Here is a 16789-nt window from a genome sequence, read left to right on the forward strand (position 1 = left end):
ACAGGAGAGCTTGTGGATCAGGGAGCAGAAAGCCACAGCAACAGCTTTCAATCTCTCAGAAAGAAATTTATGGTAAGCCTCAGCGCCAGTGGGCTCTGAGCAACCAGCCAGGCATGAGAGGAGAAGGGAGAGACACGATACAACTGTCAGTCCTTGTGGCTTCATCAAGGATCATCCCTGCTCTGGATGGTGGACGCCCATGCAATGAGCCCATCCTCACGCAGTCCTCACAGTCCTGCAAGACTCTTTCTGGGTGAAAGGCCTAGGGCCTCCTGCCAGCTGGATTCTCAAATACTCCAAATGCCATTAAACAAGCCAGGACTCTGCAGTCAGGACATCAACTCAGTCTGGTCCTGTCCACAATCTCAATTGCCAAGGCAACGGGCAACCACAATGAGGACAGCGAAGGAGGCTGAGATCACCCACTTCCTTTCCCACGGATTAGCAGTGGGCAGGAAGGCATAAGGGTTTTGTATCTGGGTTATAAAATGGAACAGGGAAGCAGAAAAAGTAGGATAGTGTCACCCAGGTACCCTGCTGTTTGTCATTTAGGATCCTACACTCGTGCCCAGGATTCCCAGGAAGAATGAAAGCGTGTCTCAGGAGATTAATATATAGTTATTTCAGCACCCATGGCATGTATCCAGCCCGTGAAACCCATGCTCAACTACTCATCTGTGTAAACACAACCTGTCTGCTCCTTCCAAGCAGTACGGCATCTACTGCTCTGTGTGTACCCATAAATATGTGTTTATACATTAGAATGCCCATGCTCAGACTAGTTGTGCCTTAGGGAAAAAGGGCTTTGTGCCTCCTTTGTTTATATATTTCTTTCCTGGAATGGAGAGAGGGGGTGATGGGGGGCAGGAGAGTTGCAGGGGGGGTGGGGGTGTGGAGGGAATTATACTTACCCATCCACACTTCCCCGAACTGCCCACTGCCAAGTTTCTTCACAAGCTTCAGAGACTCTCGTGGGATCTCCCATTCATCCTGTGCCCAGGGTCTCTGGGGAATCAGGGATATGCAGGGAGTCGTGAGTCGCTGGCACAGGCCATCCCCTTTCTCTGCATGAGGACGAAGCACAGGACAGTTCAATGAGATGCCAGAGCTAACCTCCTCCTCCATCTACACATGCCAGGAAAAAGTCAACCCATGGGAAACATCCACAACCACACAAATGTTTCAGCTGCAGGGATCAAGGCACCAGAATGGAACAAATGAAAGAAAAAGGCTCAAAGGGAGCCACAGAGGAGCAAATTCTCCTGCCCAGCTAGTCCAAATGCTGCTTCTGAAACATCCCTCCTGCACATCCCTTCAGCATTCCCTCTTTCCTTTCCTGATAGGGCACACTCCCTGGTTACAGGGCTGTGGGCAGAGCTCACCCTCACAATGCCCTACGATGAAAAAGCAGAACAAGGTGCCCAAGGCCTGCTTGGGGGAGCACACCTGGCCCATGAGAGTGGATGAAGTGGTGGTGGTGGCTGGTAAACCTGTTCTCCCTCTGTTCACATGCTAGGAGACATACTCATTAGGGAAGACAAACAACTTACGGCTGTAATGCTGGATTAGCTCTGGCAGGTTGGCAAAAGTCATCCTGGGGGAGATGTAATACCCCCCACCATCTAAGGAGCGAATCCTGTAGTGCTTGATGATGTCCCCATGAGCAGAGTCGCTGTCTCTCACAGACAAGGAATAGGCACCTGGAGAATGAGTAGAAGAAGGAGCTGTGAGGACAAGCAGCACCCTACTCAGGGACTAGCCACCTCCTCTTTCCTTGGCTGCCTACAGCTGCAGACACCTGCAGATATGCCAGCTCTTGCTGATGCTTTCTCAGGTCAAGCCCCACCAGGCTGCAAAGCTACAAACTTCCCTCTCTCCAAGGCAGGTGGAGAGGATAAAGGTTCATCAGAGCTTAACTGAGCCGGCCAAGGCTTTGCTGAGTAAGACGTGCATGTGCTGTGGCCAACAGCCCCAAAGAAGCAATAGCACATCAATATATTTTCGATTTTCAATATTGATAGGTAATCAATAGCCCATCTCCAGCCAGAACAACCAGGCACTCCTTAGGTCATGATGGTCTTGTCATAGCTCTCCATCTCCCATCTGAGCTCTGCCAACCCTGTCATCTCATCTCATGAAACAATTGACTGCAGGCTCACCAGTCTGTAGAAACACAGGACTGGCAAGGAGCTGAACCACCCCACCAGCACAACCAGAATTTTTGTTAGTGGGAGAGATAAGGTCAAGAGATATGTGTCCCTTCTCAGCATTATCCAAGGTCCCCATGTCTCTCTTATCCCCTATAACCCTTGTGCCAAGGTCAGTGGTTCAGCCAGGAGGTACAGAAGGAGGTACAGAAGGGGGATTCAGGAGAATTGGCTTGTTCAGCCATAAACTTGTGACAGTGGCTAAACCACTTCTAGACATTCACATCCAGATTCATGTGCCTTTGACCTTGAGGGAGCTACTCAGTGATCTACCACTCCAACCTGCTATCCTCTCCCTAGAGCAGGTTTATAATTTAAACCATGGGGCTGGGTTTTTTGCACACAAACCCATCACTAGATGTTGCTACAGAGCAGCAGCTTCCAGCCTATGTCCGTATAAATTTCAATACAGCTTAGCAGTGGTTTTTGTTTTTTTTACCTTTTGTCTGGATCGTATTTCCAGAGAAAGTTTTTACAAGCCTGCTGGGCTGTTAAAAGTCTAACACGTCACACGGGGTTGATGGGCTGCCTTTTTTAATGTTTGAAAAGGCAAGGCTATATATGTTAAAAAGTATGTATCTGTCATGTAGGATCATAAGCAGAAGTGGAACCTTCCACAGTGACTCTGAAACCCTAATCCTACAAGTCAGGGAAAAGATTACTAACATATAATTCTCACTGTCTGATGTTTTTTCACCACAGCACCAGCAGTTCCCTACACCATGGCTGAAAAACATTTGCAATTTTTAAAAAGCAACAGAAAGCCACCTCTGTGGGTATTTTCTCTGTTGCAGTGATTATAAATCTTTACAAGTAGAATTTGGAGAGTCTAAAACTTTTCCGACTACTAGTGGTTGTTCTGGGGGGACTCCCTTTCTGCAGAGACTATGAGATATTGTGGCATCATGTTCAGGAAGACTTGCTGGTTTAAATGCAGAGCCAGGGAACCTCAAGACTGGAAGCACATAGCCTTGGTGTGGTGGGGTCCTTCTCAACAGAGGATGTTCTTCTGAAACTCCTTCACCATGAGTGTCAGGCAGAAGACAGACTGAAAAGCCCTTTTGGCTCTATCAGTCCTGCAGCTGGACATCTGAGAAATATTCCTGAAGCATCTTCAATGGGGCACCAAAAAACTCAAGGAAAGGGCAAAGGAATGGCTCCTTTTTGCACTCCATGTCCCAGTGTCCAAAGGTCACTACACAGCTGAAAATGTCTTTCCCAGGGAGTGATCTTTGGTCCCTGGTGGGTGCAGAGAGCTGTTGCTAGGGGTTGTGTCCACAGTGCTTAGCACAATTCGTGCTAGAGTTGATTGACCACATCCCTAGCACCTGGCCCCAGACCTACTCTGGCTCCTTTGTGGTACCTATGTGGCCCTAAGTTACAAATAATAATAATAATAATAACAACAACAATAATAATAATAATATATTTATATATTATTATTATTATTAATATTATTATTACCACCGTTACCACCATCATCATCATCGTCATCATCATTATTAACTTCTATTGTTGTTTTTAAGGATGATGATGTTATTTGAATTTGAAAGTGATTGAAATCACGTGCAGGCCAGGCTGCAGCCCATCAGAGCTGGGCTTCTACAGCACAAGTCCAGGAGGATGCTTTGCATGCCTGGACTTAGGCATGTGTGGGATTTGTACGACATAAGGCTTGCTAGAGGAAGGAGCCAAACATGGGGTGAACCCAGCCTCACTGATGACAGACAGCATTGCAGAAGGGAGCGCAGGAATTAACAACTAACATGTGTGCGAGTGGATGCCTGGGGGGCTGACAGTCAGCAGAAAAGAGACTTGATCTGTGTGTTAGCGTGGTTGCAACCAAAACACCTGTTCTCCTGCAGGACCTCGTTTCCAGACCCCTTTAAACCCTTTTGCATCTTTCAAACCAGTGATGTGCAGCATGCAGCAATGAAGGTGGGAGGGCACCCTGCCTACTACCAGTGTTAATACTTACTCTGTCAATTAGAGATAACGACTGTATTTCAAGTTATGTCAGAGTTTGGTTTGCTTAAGTGAGTGTGGTAGAGCCTTCACCACCATCCCCCGTGGTTGGTTACTGTTCTCTGGGGAGCTGCAGCGTAAAGGCAAAGTACTAGGGCTGAAAAGCTTAAATTCTCTCTTCTCCCAGTAACAGCAGCAAATGAAAAATGTTACGTGGAGCCATACAGAAGGAAGGACTCCTGGTCTCCCCTGGTGATAGCCAGGATGGCCAAAAGGAGTTCTTGTTCTTCAACCACAAGGGACATTTGCCTGTCCTACGGTCCCACATCACATCCCAGCACAGACCTGAGCTGACACACAGAGGTCCACACCTGCACTCGACACCAGCTCAGAGCAGTTTGAGCACAACCAAATCTTGCCCTGGGCAGCTCTGGGTGTCAGACCCTCCTGTTCTGAGTCTGGGATCCCCAGACCTTCCTACAAGGGGTCTCAGGTCCTTTCTGTTCAAAGGGTGGCAAGTTCTGTATGGGACAGAGTAACAGAAGATGTAAGGGTGGGATTCAACTTCATAACTTATCGAGGGTTGATTCAGTCACCTGAACAGGTGTCTGGTACTGCTTGAGATGCTCTGGGGCATCTGCATGGGCTTGGAAGGTATGGTGCAAAACCACGACTCCTCGTGGAGCACCTGGAGCTCCAAGTTGTTCAGTTTGGCAACCAAATCAAGCCCCAGTGACTACAGTGGGAGCTGAGGCAACTGCCATGTGTGGTATCTACATTTTGGTGTCTGCATCTCAGTCTGAGTCCCACCACATGTGGCATCTCCTGTTCCTATAGGTCTCATCAGGCTCTTAACTCCTTCCCAATGGGAAGCCCAGGAGCTCAGCTGGATGCAGTGGCTGAGCTCTGTGAAGTCCCTTCTGCCAGGAGCACAGGCGCACCAGTCTTGCTGCGAGCCAGGATTTCGTGACTTGGCACAGCTGTGTGGCTGTGCTCCTGCAGGTTTCAGAATGATTATTACTTCAGCGGAAGATTTGTTTATTTCCAGCAGCTTCAGCAAGGCTAGCTCTCCACTGATGATTTCACTGCTGGTCTGCTTCCCACACTGCCTTGACAAGGACCCATCTTCCCGGGATGTTGAACATGCCTTTCACAGACTCTGCCAACTGTTAGCTGAAAGAAGCCCTCAGGTTTACAGTTTCTGTGTCTTTAACCATGAGCAAAATGAGACAGTGCTTAGGATGGGCTGTGAGTAGTTGCAGCTCTTAGGCAGGGTGCAGAATGCATCCCGCTGGGGCTGAGACAACACAGTATGAGACAACCACCCTCCAGTGCATGGTGGTACTGCCCTTAGCTCAGCTCAGCACTTTGCCCTGAAGGTCAAATGTTGCTGATGATGTGCAAAGTGAACGAAAATATACACAGTGTAGGCAGAGAACAGGAAGAATCTGTGGGGTTCGAAGGGCAGGGTTAATTCCATGGCATTGCTCTGGACATCTTGTGGTGGGTCATGGGGTGCTTTACATTAATGAACTCAGCTTCACAGCATATTTGGACATGCGGGGCTTTCTCTTTTCCCTTTCTCTTTAGAGAGGAGGAAGCTATGGTTAACATGGATCAAATGGTGTCACCATGGCTGTTCAGGCAGTCTGAAACACAGGGTGTTCAGGTAGAAGCTGATGGCATAGGATGATTCAGAGGATGAGGTGTTTGAAAGAATAGCAGCCATATTTTAAGACATAATATCAGAAAAGGCACAGGTGAAACTCATATTTCAGAGCAGAAGCTGATCTCTGACCATTTGGCACTAATATGGGACTTTCACAGACTGGAACACTCCCCATCTGCTAATGCAGAATACCACACATCTCCAGCTAAGTCTGCTTCTAGGCAGCAGAGACAGGGCATTAAAATTGGGTCCAGGCTGGTTATTTCTCCTTGAATCTCAGGACTCCAACACCTCTATCCAAGCCCTGTGTGACCTAGACCCACTCACACTCCAGAGGACTGCAGGGAATTATTTCATCCTGAGTTTGCAGCTCATGGCTAGCAGTAGTAGGAGGCAATTGCCCAGAGCAAGTGCAGGGAAAGTTCTGATCCCATCCATGTGTGGCACCTACAGATGCCACAAAGACTAGGATCATGTGTGGACATCACTCCTTCCCAGACCTTCAGACACAATGCATGAGTGTCTGCTGGGCTTGTGTATAGAACATGTGTTGCTCCTTACCCTTCCTGGGTGCAATGTATAGTCATGCCACCTACCCAAATATCCCAGCAAAATAAAGGGAGAGTCAGAAAGGGAGAACCAAGAACAACACGTGATGACTAGTCCAAGGCTGATCATTGCAAAGGCATCACAAAGGTAGCAGAGAAACCAATATACAAGCAAAGCAAGTGACAAGCAGAGTGCTTAGAAACAAGTCTCTTCAATGTTTCCTGACCTGAATATTCCCTAAAAATTCTGAAAACTGCAAATCCTCATGGAATGCAGCCCTCCTACTTGGCATCAGCTCAGTAGGGACATGTGGAGGTGAGCCCAGTGATGGGGCAGGGGAAAAAAGGCTGTTATAATGCTAGCACAGCACCCTTGCCTGATGGCTGACGGAGAGAGCTATAGGAAGATGAGCATCTTGTTGCCCCACTTAACACACTAAATACCACACCAGTTCAAGACCAGCACTCCAGTTTGACTGTCTCTGTCAAATCCTGCTGCTGGAGGTGGCTGAAACATCCAGGTCTGCAACACATCCAGGGCTCAGACTACATCTGTGAGCAAGCTACAGCATGCTAGAGCATGCTTTCTAGCCCTGGGGTCACCACAAAACTCTCTCAGCCTCAAAATAGGGTGAATGCACTCAAATTAGCTATGGGGAATGGCTCCCAGTTGATGCCAGGACAAAACCTGAACAGAGACTGTGTGGATGATCCAGCTGTCACATCTAGGCTCTGGCACTATTTGATTTACTGGTAATGATGTAGCCATTGAAGTAGGAACAGATACTGCCTTAGAGACCTCCCATGTGAATGAGGGAAAACAGAGACAAGAAAGGAAGAGGGAGATGCTACTGTAGGCAAGAACTCGTAAAATGGAGGATTGCCTATGTTTCCACTCTTACTGTTTGGCCTGAGCCCTGCAGAAGCATTTGGGAAACAAGCCAAGGGAAAGAAGGTCCAATACTACTTCAGAGGGATGCTCCAAGTCTATACTGATCTATCAGGAAGACAGAAAACACCTTTTCCAATGTGGCAAAGAAAGACGACTCTGTCCATTTCACAGGAAAGAAACCAAAACACAGCAAGACTGAAGGACTTTCCCAAACTATGCTGTGGAGCTGGTTCAGAGCAGAACCATGAGCACTGTTTCATCCATGCTGTAAACACACCTTCTGGCCCAGAGGATGCAAGGAGAGAAAAGTAGGAAAGAAACAATATTAAATTCCCATGGGACAACCTAAACTAGCTTCCAGGCTGTCTACAAATTAACAGCACAGAACAAAGCAATTGCAATTACACAGTAAAGTATTACTGTTAATAACCATATCCACTGCCCAAGGGAAGTGACCACAATGTTCTGCCCTTTCCATCCTCATCAGGTCATGTCTTCAAAAGCTAGGCATGTTCATATGGAAGGAAAGTGGATGAAGTCCAACCTCCTTCCAAAAGTTCCGGTTTACATGAATTCCCCCTGCTGCAGACTATCAGGAAAAACATGTTTCCTATGGGAAAATGTTCCACCAAAAGACTTTTTGCAATATTCTGCAAGTTTCTGCTGCAAACTGGAGAAAAGCTTCTTCAAGAGTGTGAAGAATAATCTCCGTTTGCCAAAAAAAGTAACATTTCCTTAGGAGGAAAAGGAAAAGAAAACCCCTACACATTGTTTTGGAAAGCCTTTCCTGATTAGCTGTGTTCCTGCATCTCTGCCATGAACTGTGGTGACAAGACTCACTCTTACCACAGCCTAAACCACACATATGAGTAGCATCATGAGCAAATCTTTGATCTCCAAACCCTCCAGCTCACTTCTACTGCTGATCCCAGCAAGCATTAATTTTCCCATCCAGATCCAAGAAAAGCTGACACAACTAAACTTTGCAGTCAGATCTGAAAGGTTTTCCAAGCCATGGCAATAATGAGGAGTTGCCCTTGCTCCGTGGATCTCACCTTTGCTGGTTTCACTCTCACGAACAAGGAAAGAGCCAACTTTGTTACCAGAAGACAACAGCAGCCGTTCAGCATCTTTTCTGCTCAGAGTTTTAAAATACCACCTGGGAGACAGAAAAGGCACATTTGTTGCTTGAAAAAGAAAAGCTTTTTAAAAAATCAGATTTTTCCCAGTTAGTTAATCTTTTTTACCATTACATTCTGAAACCGAGGTTTATTTTTATCAGCAAATAGGTTTTTTATCTGCTGGAAAATGGCAGTAATAGACTGTTTTTAGTAGATTAACACCAGATTTCAGTCACTTTGGGCTTGTTTCACAGCCTAGCAATTCAGCCAGGGCAGAGAGTAGATGATATGTGCAATAGCCTGTACACGAGAGAAGTGCAAGCTCAGCCAGAACACAGCCTCTGAGGCACTCAGGGACCCATGGGTCACCTGGCAAGTGGGTGAGCCCTGAGCAGTGCCCAGGCAGGCTGTGTATACAGCAGATATGTTAGCTGGAGGCTGAGTATAGGGTGCCCACAGCCATTTAAGTGCACCCTTTGGATACAAAGAGCATTTATGTCTTAACCACATTTCTGTGTGCAGCTAAATATTTGCTGAATTCCATGTTGGTTGATTCCCTCCAAGAGGAGATTGCAAGCAGGTCTGATAATTTATAGCTGAATGCCATAAAGGTGAGTAAGTCATGGAAACAATTTTTTCTTCTGTTTATATTATAGGCAAAATAAACCCTTTTGGCTCAAGTCTTTCTTACTATCTTCTTTGCAGGGAGCCAAACATGAAATCTGCATCTGGGCTAATGAAACAAACAGCACCGTGCTGTGAGTGGGCACTGGCACTCGGTTGTCTGCACCGTTAAATTGTTGGCGTGGTCCCTGGCACATTTGAGACCTGGATCAATGCACACTCCTGAGTGACTCCCAGTTTACATATGGATACCTTCTTGGAGGCTTAGGAAGTTTAACACTATGCGTGTGGGTAGACTGGCCCAGTGGGACCAGAGGATGCTCCTTGGCACTGCTAATTTACCAGTGCAGATAGGACGTTTATGTTCTCTCACCCAAATCCTTGTTTTCCTTGGTGGGTGCAATCAATGGGACAGGAGTCTTTGCCCGCTTTCCCCACAGCAACCTCATCCTTCCTGCTTCGCACCCATATGGTGCTTAAAATTTCTCCTGAACTTTTGGGGAGTATTGTTGGACAAGATGAAAGACCTCTTGCTTTCCAGCCCAGCAGTGACACCTTCCTGCTGGCAAGTAAAGCTGTTCCCATAGCTTTCTGAGAGATGGCACACTGCAGCAGTGTTCACCATTCCTAAGCTTTCACACTTACTTTTCCTCTTCCAAAGTGTCCACTTGTGCAACGAAGTTACTGGGGATATAGCCTTTCCTCCCACTGCTGAGGGATTTTGCCAGCCACCAGTCCCCCTCACTGCAAAGCAAGCAGAAGAAAAAGCATGAGTGCCTGGAGAAGGTTTCATGACAAGCCAAGGCTGCGAGGACAGCATGGTTCCTGGGGTTTCAAGCACTGAGAATAAAGTAGGGCTCCTTAATCCACTCTACGGGTACCTCTCAATTTCCTAGGGCCACCACCAGGTTGAAGGCTGTTGGTGTCTGGTTGAGTGCAGAGGAAGCACAGAGTGACCAAAGACCCAAACCTCTGCTACGCACCCCAAGTGAGATAAGGGAAATCTGCGTCACCATGGGTTTATTTTGCCTTTTGCATAGGGACATTGTGGGTCCTTCTTTTTGCTCCTTCCTTTGTTTGCCAGACACTCCACTGCTTTGCTCCTGCACTTCTGACTCAGCCAGCAGCCATCTGCACCCAGCAGGCTCTCCATCTCCCTGACCCACAGGTGCCAGCCCATGGCATCTGGGTGAGAAATGTCACCTCTGGAGAACACCTCACAGAGCAGTTCAAGAATGGAGCAGCCCTACAAGGTCTGTTGACTGGGATACCCAAGCCCACCTCTGCCCTGTTATGGACTGGGCAGATGGACTGTCAGTCTTTTCTTTTGTGAGTTTGAGAAGTTGAAATGAAACCACCCACTTCTCTGGCTCAATTCTGTCCTTTCCTCTGACTACGCCCAACCCACATCCTTTGTCAAAGCATGATCAGCACAAAATATGGAACAGGAGCTAGGTTATTGTTATTTATGTGCTACTTCTGTGCCCACCAGCAGTGAAGAAGGTCCCAGTAGTATCTAGGCTGGATGCTACCCAACCCCAAAGTATCTATAACCCATGGAACTGTCACCTTCCCCAGCCTGCAGAGAGAAGAAGGTACCCATAGTTACACTAGAGCAAAACTAAGGCACAGTCTCAGCTCTGGTGAGCTGTAAATTGGTGTCTGACCCCAAGCCCCCCCCCTTTTCCCAGCCTTACTATGCTCATCTTTGAATCTCCGTCTGGCAGCAGGTCATTTCACAGAGTCACAGAATGGCCAGGGTTGGAAGGGACCTCTGGAGATCATCCAGTCCAACCCCCTGTTAAAGCAGGTTCTCCTACAGCAGGTTGCACAGGATCATGTCCAGGGAGCTTCTGAATGCCTCCAGAGAAGGAGACTGCACAGCCTCTCCGGGCAGCCTGTCTCAGTGCTCTGTCACCCTCAAGGGAAAGAAGTCTTTCCTCATATTCAGAAGGAACTTCTTGTGTTTCAGTTTGTGCCTGTTGCCCCTTGTCCTGTTGCTGGACACCAGCCTGGCCCCATCCTCTTGACACTCGCCCTTAAGGTTTTTTTAGACATTGATAAGATCCCCTCTCAGCCTTCTCTTCTCCAGGTTAAACAGGCCCAGCTGTCCCCCACTTACTTGGAGAGGACTTGGAGTTTTTCCCCCTTGACCAGCTGCAGGTCACGGTTACTTGAGGCAGGAAAATCGTACAGTGCAACCACAATCAAGTTATCTGAAAGAAGAAGTAGCACCATTGAATCCAGCCTGTTCCCTGCTGCATATCACCCTGGTGATGCACACCTGGGTGTACGGCAGGGCATTTCACCCCCCTGCACACAGGGGCTGTCACACCCTCATCCCCCAAAAGCCAGGCTTTCCACGGACACTGCTTTCCTGTCAACCACAGCCTCTGCTCAGGGGCTAACGCTGATTCACCCAAGTGTTTCCTCTATGTGTGTGTTTTTAAGATACTCCAGACCCCCCTACCCACAAAACCCAGCGTGTCAACAAGAAAAAAGGGTTTGTGTGAAATAAGAAGGGTCATAAATAACCTGTCAGTGTTTGGCCTGAGCTTTACATGGTGGTAAATGAAAACTGATGGAGCAATATTTCCCAGAGTGGCTCTGGAATTTGAGTCAAAAAGATCAGGTTTTCTTGAATGAAAAAGGTATAAAGTCATCTCAGTTTTTGTTATTCGAGCCCATTGCTAGGATTTAACACTCCCTCCAGATGCTCTTGACTTAGCTTGCATCTTGCCATCCCTTTCACACACTATTCCTTGCAGATGTGGCACCACATTTAAGTAACACTGCTGCTTTTGAGCGCCTCTATAGCGCCTGGCTGCTCTGCTCAGCTGAAATTCCCACAGGGCTTGCGGATGCTCCAGGACAGTCCTTCCCTCTCCCTGGCCTTGATGCACTTTACATGCTGCAGATCACAAAACCAGTGCTTTGTGTCTCCCATTTCACTTGCAACCCACCTGGACCAAGGCTGTGAGCAAGTCTGCATCCCCATCCCCTACCCTACCAAACTGCTTTTATTCCAGCCCTGTTGGCTGAGTCTAAATTTTGACACAGCAAAATGAACCTGCACCCCCTGATGCATGCGAGCCATGCTGTGCATGGCAAAGCTGCTGCCTGGTACGTGTGCTGTGAGGTTGTTAACCAACCCTGGGGCAGATCTCTGTGGGCTGGAGCTGAATTGCTATGTTTGCATATGCCCAGGTTGTGCTGGTGCTGCTTTCGGAGAGGTTGTGCAACTGTTCATATGCGCTCTGTATGCTCGCAGCTACTGAAGCAGAAATGAGCAGCTATTTTGAGGCAGATAAAACTTTATAAAGAGGATCATCTCACGCACAAGACCACAAGACTCTAAACAGAACACAATGGTGAAACAGAAAAAAAAAAAGAAAAAAAGGAAAAAAGAAAAAAAAGAATGAAAACGAGAAAGAAAGAGAAGAAAAAGAAAAAGAAAAAGAAAAAAGAAAAAGAAAAAAGAAAGAAAAAGAAGGGGAAAAAAAAGGGAGACCATTTGCTGCAGAAAGGTTTTAGCTTGTACACAGCCTAATTAATGCACCGAGATCGATGGACAGTCTATTATTAGCATTTTTCAAAACAGACCGTCAAGCCACAGTCTCTGTGTGACCTTTTCAAATAATGCCACCAGCAAGACAGCCAGACTGGCTCTTTGTCATCACAAGATAACATGTCTCTGGGGCAACTTGGGTTTTGTGTCCGTGCAAGGCCTGGCTGCTGCTTGGCTGGCAATTTATTGGAGAGGAGGGAGGAGAAAGGGTCAGCATGGGAGGAAATGTAGCTTTGTAAACCAGAGCCCTGAGCAGTTCCCTTCAGGCTTGCAAGGAGGAACTTGGAGATCTGTGAGAGGTTTCAGCAGAGCCTCACTCTCTCCTACGTAGGGGGAAAAGGATGATCAGTCACGAGGGGGAATGCTTTGAAGTCTAAAAATAGCTTGCATGGTGGGGGGCTTCCCCTTGGGGGATCTCAAAGTGTTTGGCATTAGTGATGTACCCAGACTCTTGTTGCCTCCTTGAAAAAGTTGTTATCACACAACTTCTCTGACATGAAAGGTTTCTGGGCATGTGCCTACTGCGAGGTGTCCGCAACAAACATGCTCATTCATCCATCTGCACCATCCTGCTCCTCTTAAAAGTAAAACAATGTAGCGGTCACACTTTTGCTTTGAAAAATAGAAGCGAATGTGTAAACATCTTCAAGCACAGAGTGTCTGGGTATTCCAGAAAAGAAAATTAAAAATGTAGTTTTGATCTTGAAGCAGCTGATGTAAGCACGAATAAATGAAACAAACAAACAAACAAAAACAAAAAAAAAAGGGCGGGGGGGGTGGAGAGGGAGAAAGAAAAGGCAAAAGATAGCAGGGACAAAAATATGCTGAAAAAATACTATGATCACCTCTTATCCCCTTCTCAAAATACGTGTTGAGAAACACTGCACACTTAAGTGAGCCAGAAGAAAAGCTCTCTCTGCTCATGCCAGCAAGACTTGTCGTCTCATGATGAAAGTGGCTCTTCCCGTCTCTGAATCTGTCATCCCACCGAGAAACAGCATTGATAATACTTTCTTGGGCTATTTGATCAAGTTAGGTCATGAGTGACTCTACAGCAGAGAAGCTGTCGGGGCTTCTAGGAGTGACTGCTTTGCAGATAATGCTAGCAGCCTGGAGACTTTGATTGCGAGCCAAATACATCTTGGCTCAGAGCTGCTGTCAGGAAAGTTAGATACCAGCTCGGTTTGCATAGGCTGAGTGCCAGTTTGATGGCTTAATAGAAATGATTCAACCAGTCTTCCCACCGCCACCCCGTCATGAATGGAAGGTCTTTGCAACTGTCTCATGGCTATGGAGTCAGGCTGAGACCATGCCAGGGTCCCCCAGACAATCAGCATTTGGTTTAGAGCCATGCTAGGATGGTCCTGGGGTAAATGACAACTCCCAGCACATGTGCTGGCCGGCTGGGTGCTCTGAGCTATGAGTTACTGCAGCTGCAAATGGGTCCAGCTTTCTGTTTCAGCATGGCACGGATTGGCTCACCAAGATAAATGTGTGCTAGAAAAGGATGACTTCAAAACAACTGGCTGCTGGTGGCACACGGGCCTCATTGCTGCTGTCACCAAGAGGAACATCATTAGATCCCATTGGTGGAGATGCAGAAGACTATGGGCTGGGACTGTGGCATCTCCAGCTGGTCAGCAAGCCACATGTGACAGCATGGGAGATGCCTCCTCGGTCATCCAGGCTTGCATTGTGTGAGTGTTTTCTGCCAAATACCTTTCTGCCTTGTGTTTTGGCACAGTGAATGTTTTTGCAGATAATGTCTGCTTTCCTTATAAAATCATATCAGACCTAAATTCTTAATATTTTTATTAGAAAATCAGAACATTTTGGGTAATTCACTCTCATCTTCCTTCTCTCTCTTGCTTTTGATTGGGAATGCCCATTTTTGTTGAGAAGTAATTTCTTATTGAAAAGTCAGCTTTTTCAGTAGAAACAACCCCTCCTTTCCCCAGTTAGGCTGAAAACCACATTTCTGACAGCATTCTTTTCAAACTCAAACCCATATTCAAGAAACAACTATAAAAAAAAAAATTACCTAAGAGCTTTGATGTTAATCTTGAGATGCCTCAAAAGACCTTCAATTTCCAGAGCACACTAAGGTCCCACTCCCTGAAAATCAGTCCTATTCATATGATGATTAGCCAAAAGCAAGCAACAAGGTGGAAAAAATTGCAGTTCCTTAATCAGAAGAAATGATCTAGCAGAGAGACCGATTCTTTGTGCAGTTGCAGGTTATTAAAATACCTGAGGGCAAGCATGCAAAATGACCAGCTCTCTCCATCAGTGGTACATAAATCCAGCTGAGCAGCTGGCAGAGCAAGGGCAGGAGTTATTTTATCTATCTGCTATGTGTTATCTATCCAATGAGACAAGAGGGCAAGAGAAAATGGCCTCAAGTTGTGTCGGGGAGGTTTAAATTGGATATTAGGAAAAATTTCTTCACTGAAAGTGTTGTCGAGCACTGGAACAGGCTGCCCAGGGAGGTGCTGGAGTCATCATCCCTGGAGGGATTTAAGATGTGTTGCTATAGGATGTGGTTTAGTGGTGGCCTTGGCAGTCCTGGGTTAATGGTTGGACTTGATGATCTTAAAGGTCTTTTTCAACCTAAACAATTTTATGACACTATGACTGCAAGCAAATAGAGCTATTGTGTTTGGTGGCACCAACATGGGCCAGGACTTTGCTGTACTGGGGGCTTTAGAGGTGCAGAATTCAAGGTATATCATGGTGAGGGCTTAGAGAACCATGTTAAAAGGAATGAGAGACTAACATGATGAAAGAACCCACTCCAAGTGAAAAGTGGATCAGTGATGCTGTCAAAATTGCAGCTGAATCCAGAGTTATGCACTCTTCCTGCCTTTGTGTTACTTCCATTAAGATAAATAATGTCAGGAGGAATTAGTCTTTTGTTAACGATAAATAAATAAATGATTTCTGAGGCAGTGGTGTAAAAGCTTGAAACTGAAACAAGTTGCACAACACTGAGATCAGAAAAAAAATATGCAAGGAATATAAAAAACCCAAGGAAGAAACAGGCTTTGATTTTATATTACATGCCACACTTCCATATTCAATAATTTTGCCTGACTGAACTTGAAGTGTTCCCAGAGGATATAATTAAGCTCTTTGATTTTTTTATATGATTGAATTGCCTGGATTTGGTGCCTTCTCTATCAATTCACTTGAATTACCTTCTTTCATGAGAGTATCTCAGCTGTCTTAAATATCTTGCATGGTTCCTCTCAGCCCTTTTTGCCACACAGGGCAAAGTCAGACATAGCATCATTTCTGGAAACTCAGGCACCAGTAGAGAAAGATAAGTTCTCCAGACTGTCAGTATGAATATTCCTCCAAAACTAGAACTGAACATAACAAACCAAAATATTTTTGAGACCTGGAAATGTCTAACACAGTACTTAATGCATTTTTTAGCATCTTTCCACTTCTGCCTTCTGGCACAAAGCAGAAGTAAAAGCAGCCTCCCTGAAGAGAGCTTCTGTTGCGCTTCTCACCAGAGTGAGAAGGTTGATAAAAAACCAGTGATGGCTGCTCAGTTGTGGAGGTAGGAGAGCACGGCCACTTGGAAACGTGCCATGAAAACAATTTCACAAAAGAAAGTATGGCTTCTGGGAGAATGGTACTTGCATGTAAGTGCACCCTTATGCATGTGATTGAAGAGCTACTCCTCCCATGAATTTGATCTCCACAAGAACTGTCAATTTTGAAGAATATTTTAATGTTGCAGGAGTCCCTCTGTCTGCCCTGTGGCAGAGACCCTCTGTCATCATCCATTGCACCTAAGGAGACCCGGCTCTGTTGCTCCACCATCCTATTTCTTTGCCACTCTGCTTTTTCCTTTCCTCAGGCCCTGTCTCCCCTCATCCTACATTTTTGCCTATGTAAGGAAATTTTACGTGTTGCTAGCTGCTTTGTTCCAAGCTTCCTCTATTCTTTGCGCTCTTCTAATTCTCTCTGTCTCTTTCCCTATCCTTAAACTTCAAAACTTCTTGAACAGAAATACATACAATTTTCTGTCAGAGGCTGGGCAGAGGTAACAAAGGGCTTCCTGCTAAATGGCAATCATCTACCAAACGTCATCTGCGACTGGCAGATAATTGCAGAGGTGGATGAAGCCAACAAACAGTCTCCAAGCAGGGGCTCTGTGCAACCTATTTTATACTCTTTCCTT

The 16789-nt window shown here is 46.3% G+C and overlaps 1 protein-coding gene across 2 annotated transcripts in view; it reads right to left on the minus strand.

Moving 5' to 3' along the window:
- The window catches only part of BLK (BLK proto-oncogene, Src family tyrosine kinase), a 45797-nt gene that overhangs the window by 9224 nt on the left and 19784 nt on the right, over positions 1–16789 (minus strand). For both annotated transcript variants that reach the window (XM_040599174.1, XM_040599175.1), the window contains exons 4-8: positions 11149–11242; positions 9672–9770; positions 8337–8440; positions 1551–1700; positions 912–1064 (exon numbers count right to left, since the gene is read on the minus strand). In XM_040599174.1, the coding sequence (XP_040455108.1) occupies positions 912–1064; positions 1551–1700; positions 8337–8440; positions 9672–9770; positions 11149–11242 (600 nt within the window). The remainder of the gene's footprint in view (positions 1–911; positions 1065–1550; positions 1701–8336; positions 8441–9671; positions 9771–11148; positions 11243–16789) is intronic.

This window comes from Falco naumanni, chromosome 6 (assembly GCF_017639655.2).
Source record: "Falco naumanni isolate bFalNau1 chromosome 6, bFalNau1.pat, whole genome shotgun sequence".
Classification (NCBI taxonomy): domain Eukaryota; kingdom Metazoa; phylum Chordata; class Aves; order Falconiformes; family Falconidae; genus Falco; species Falco naumanni.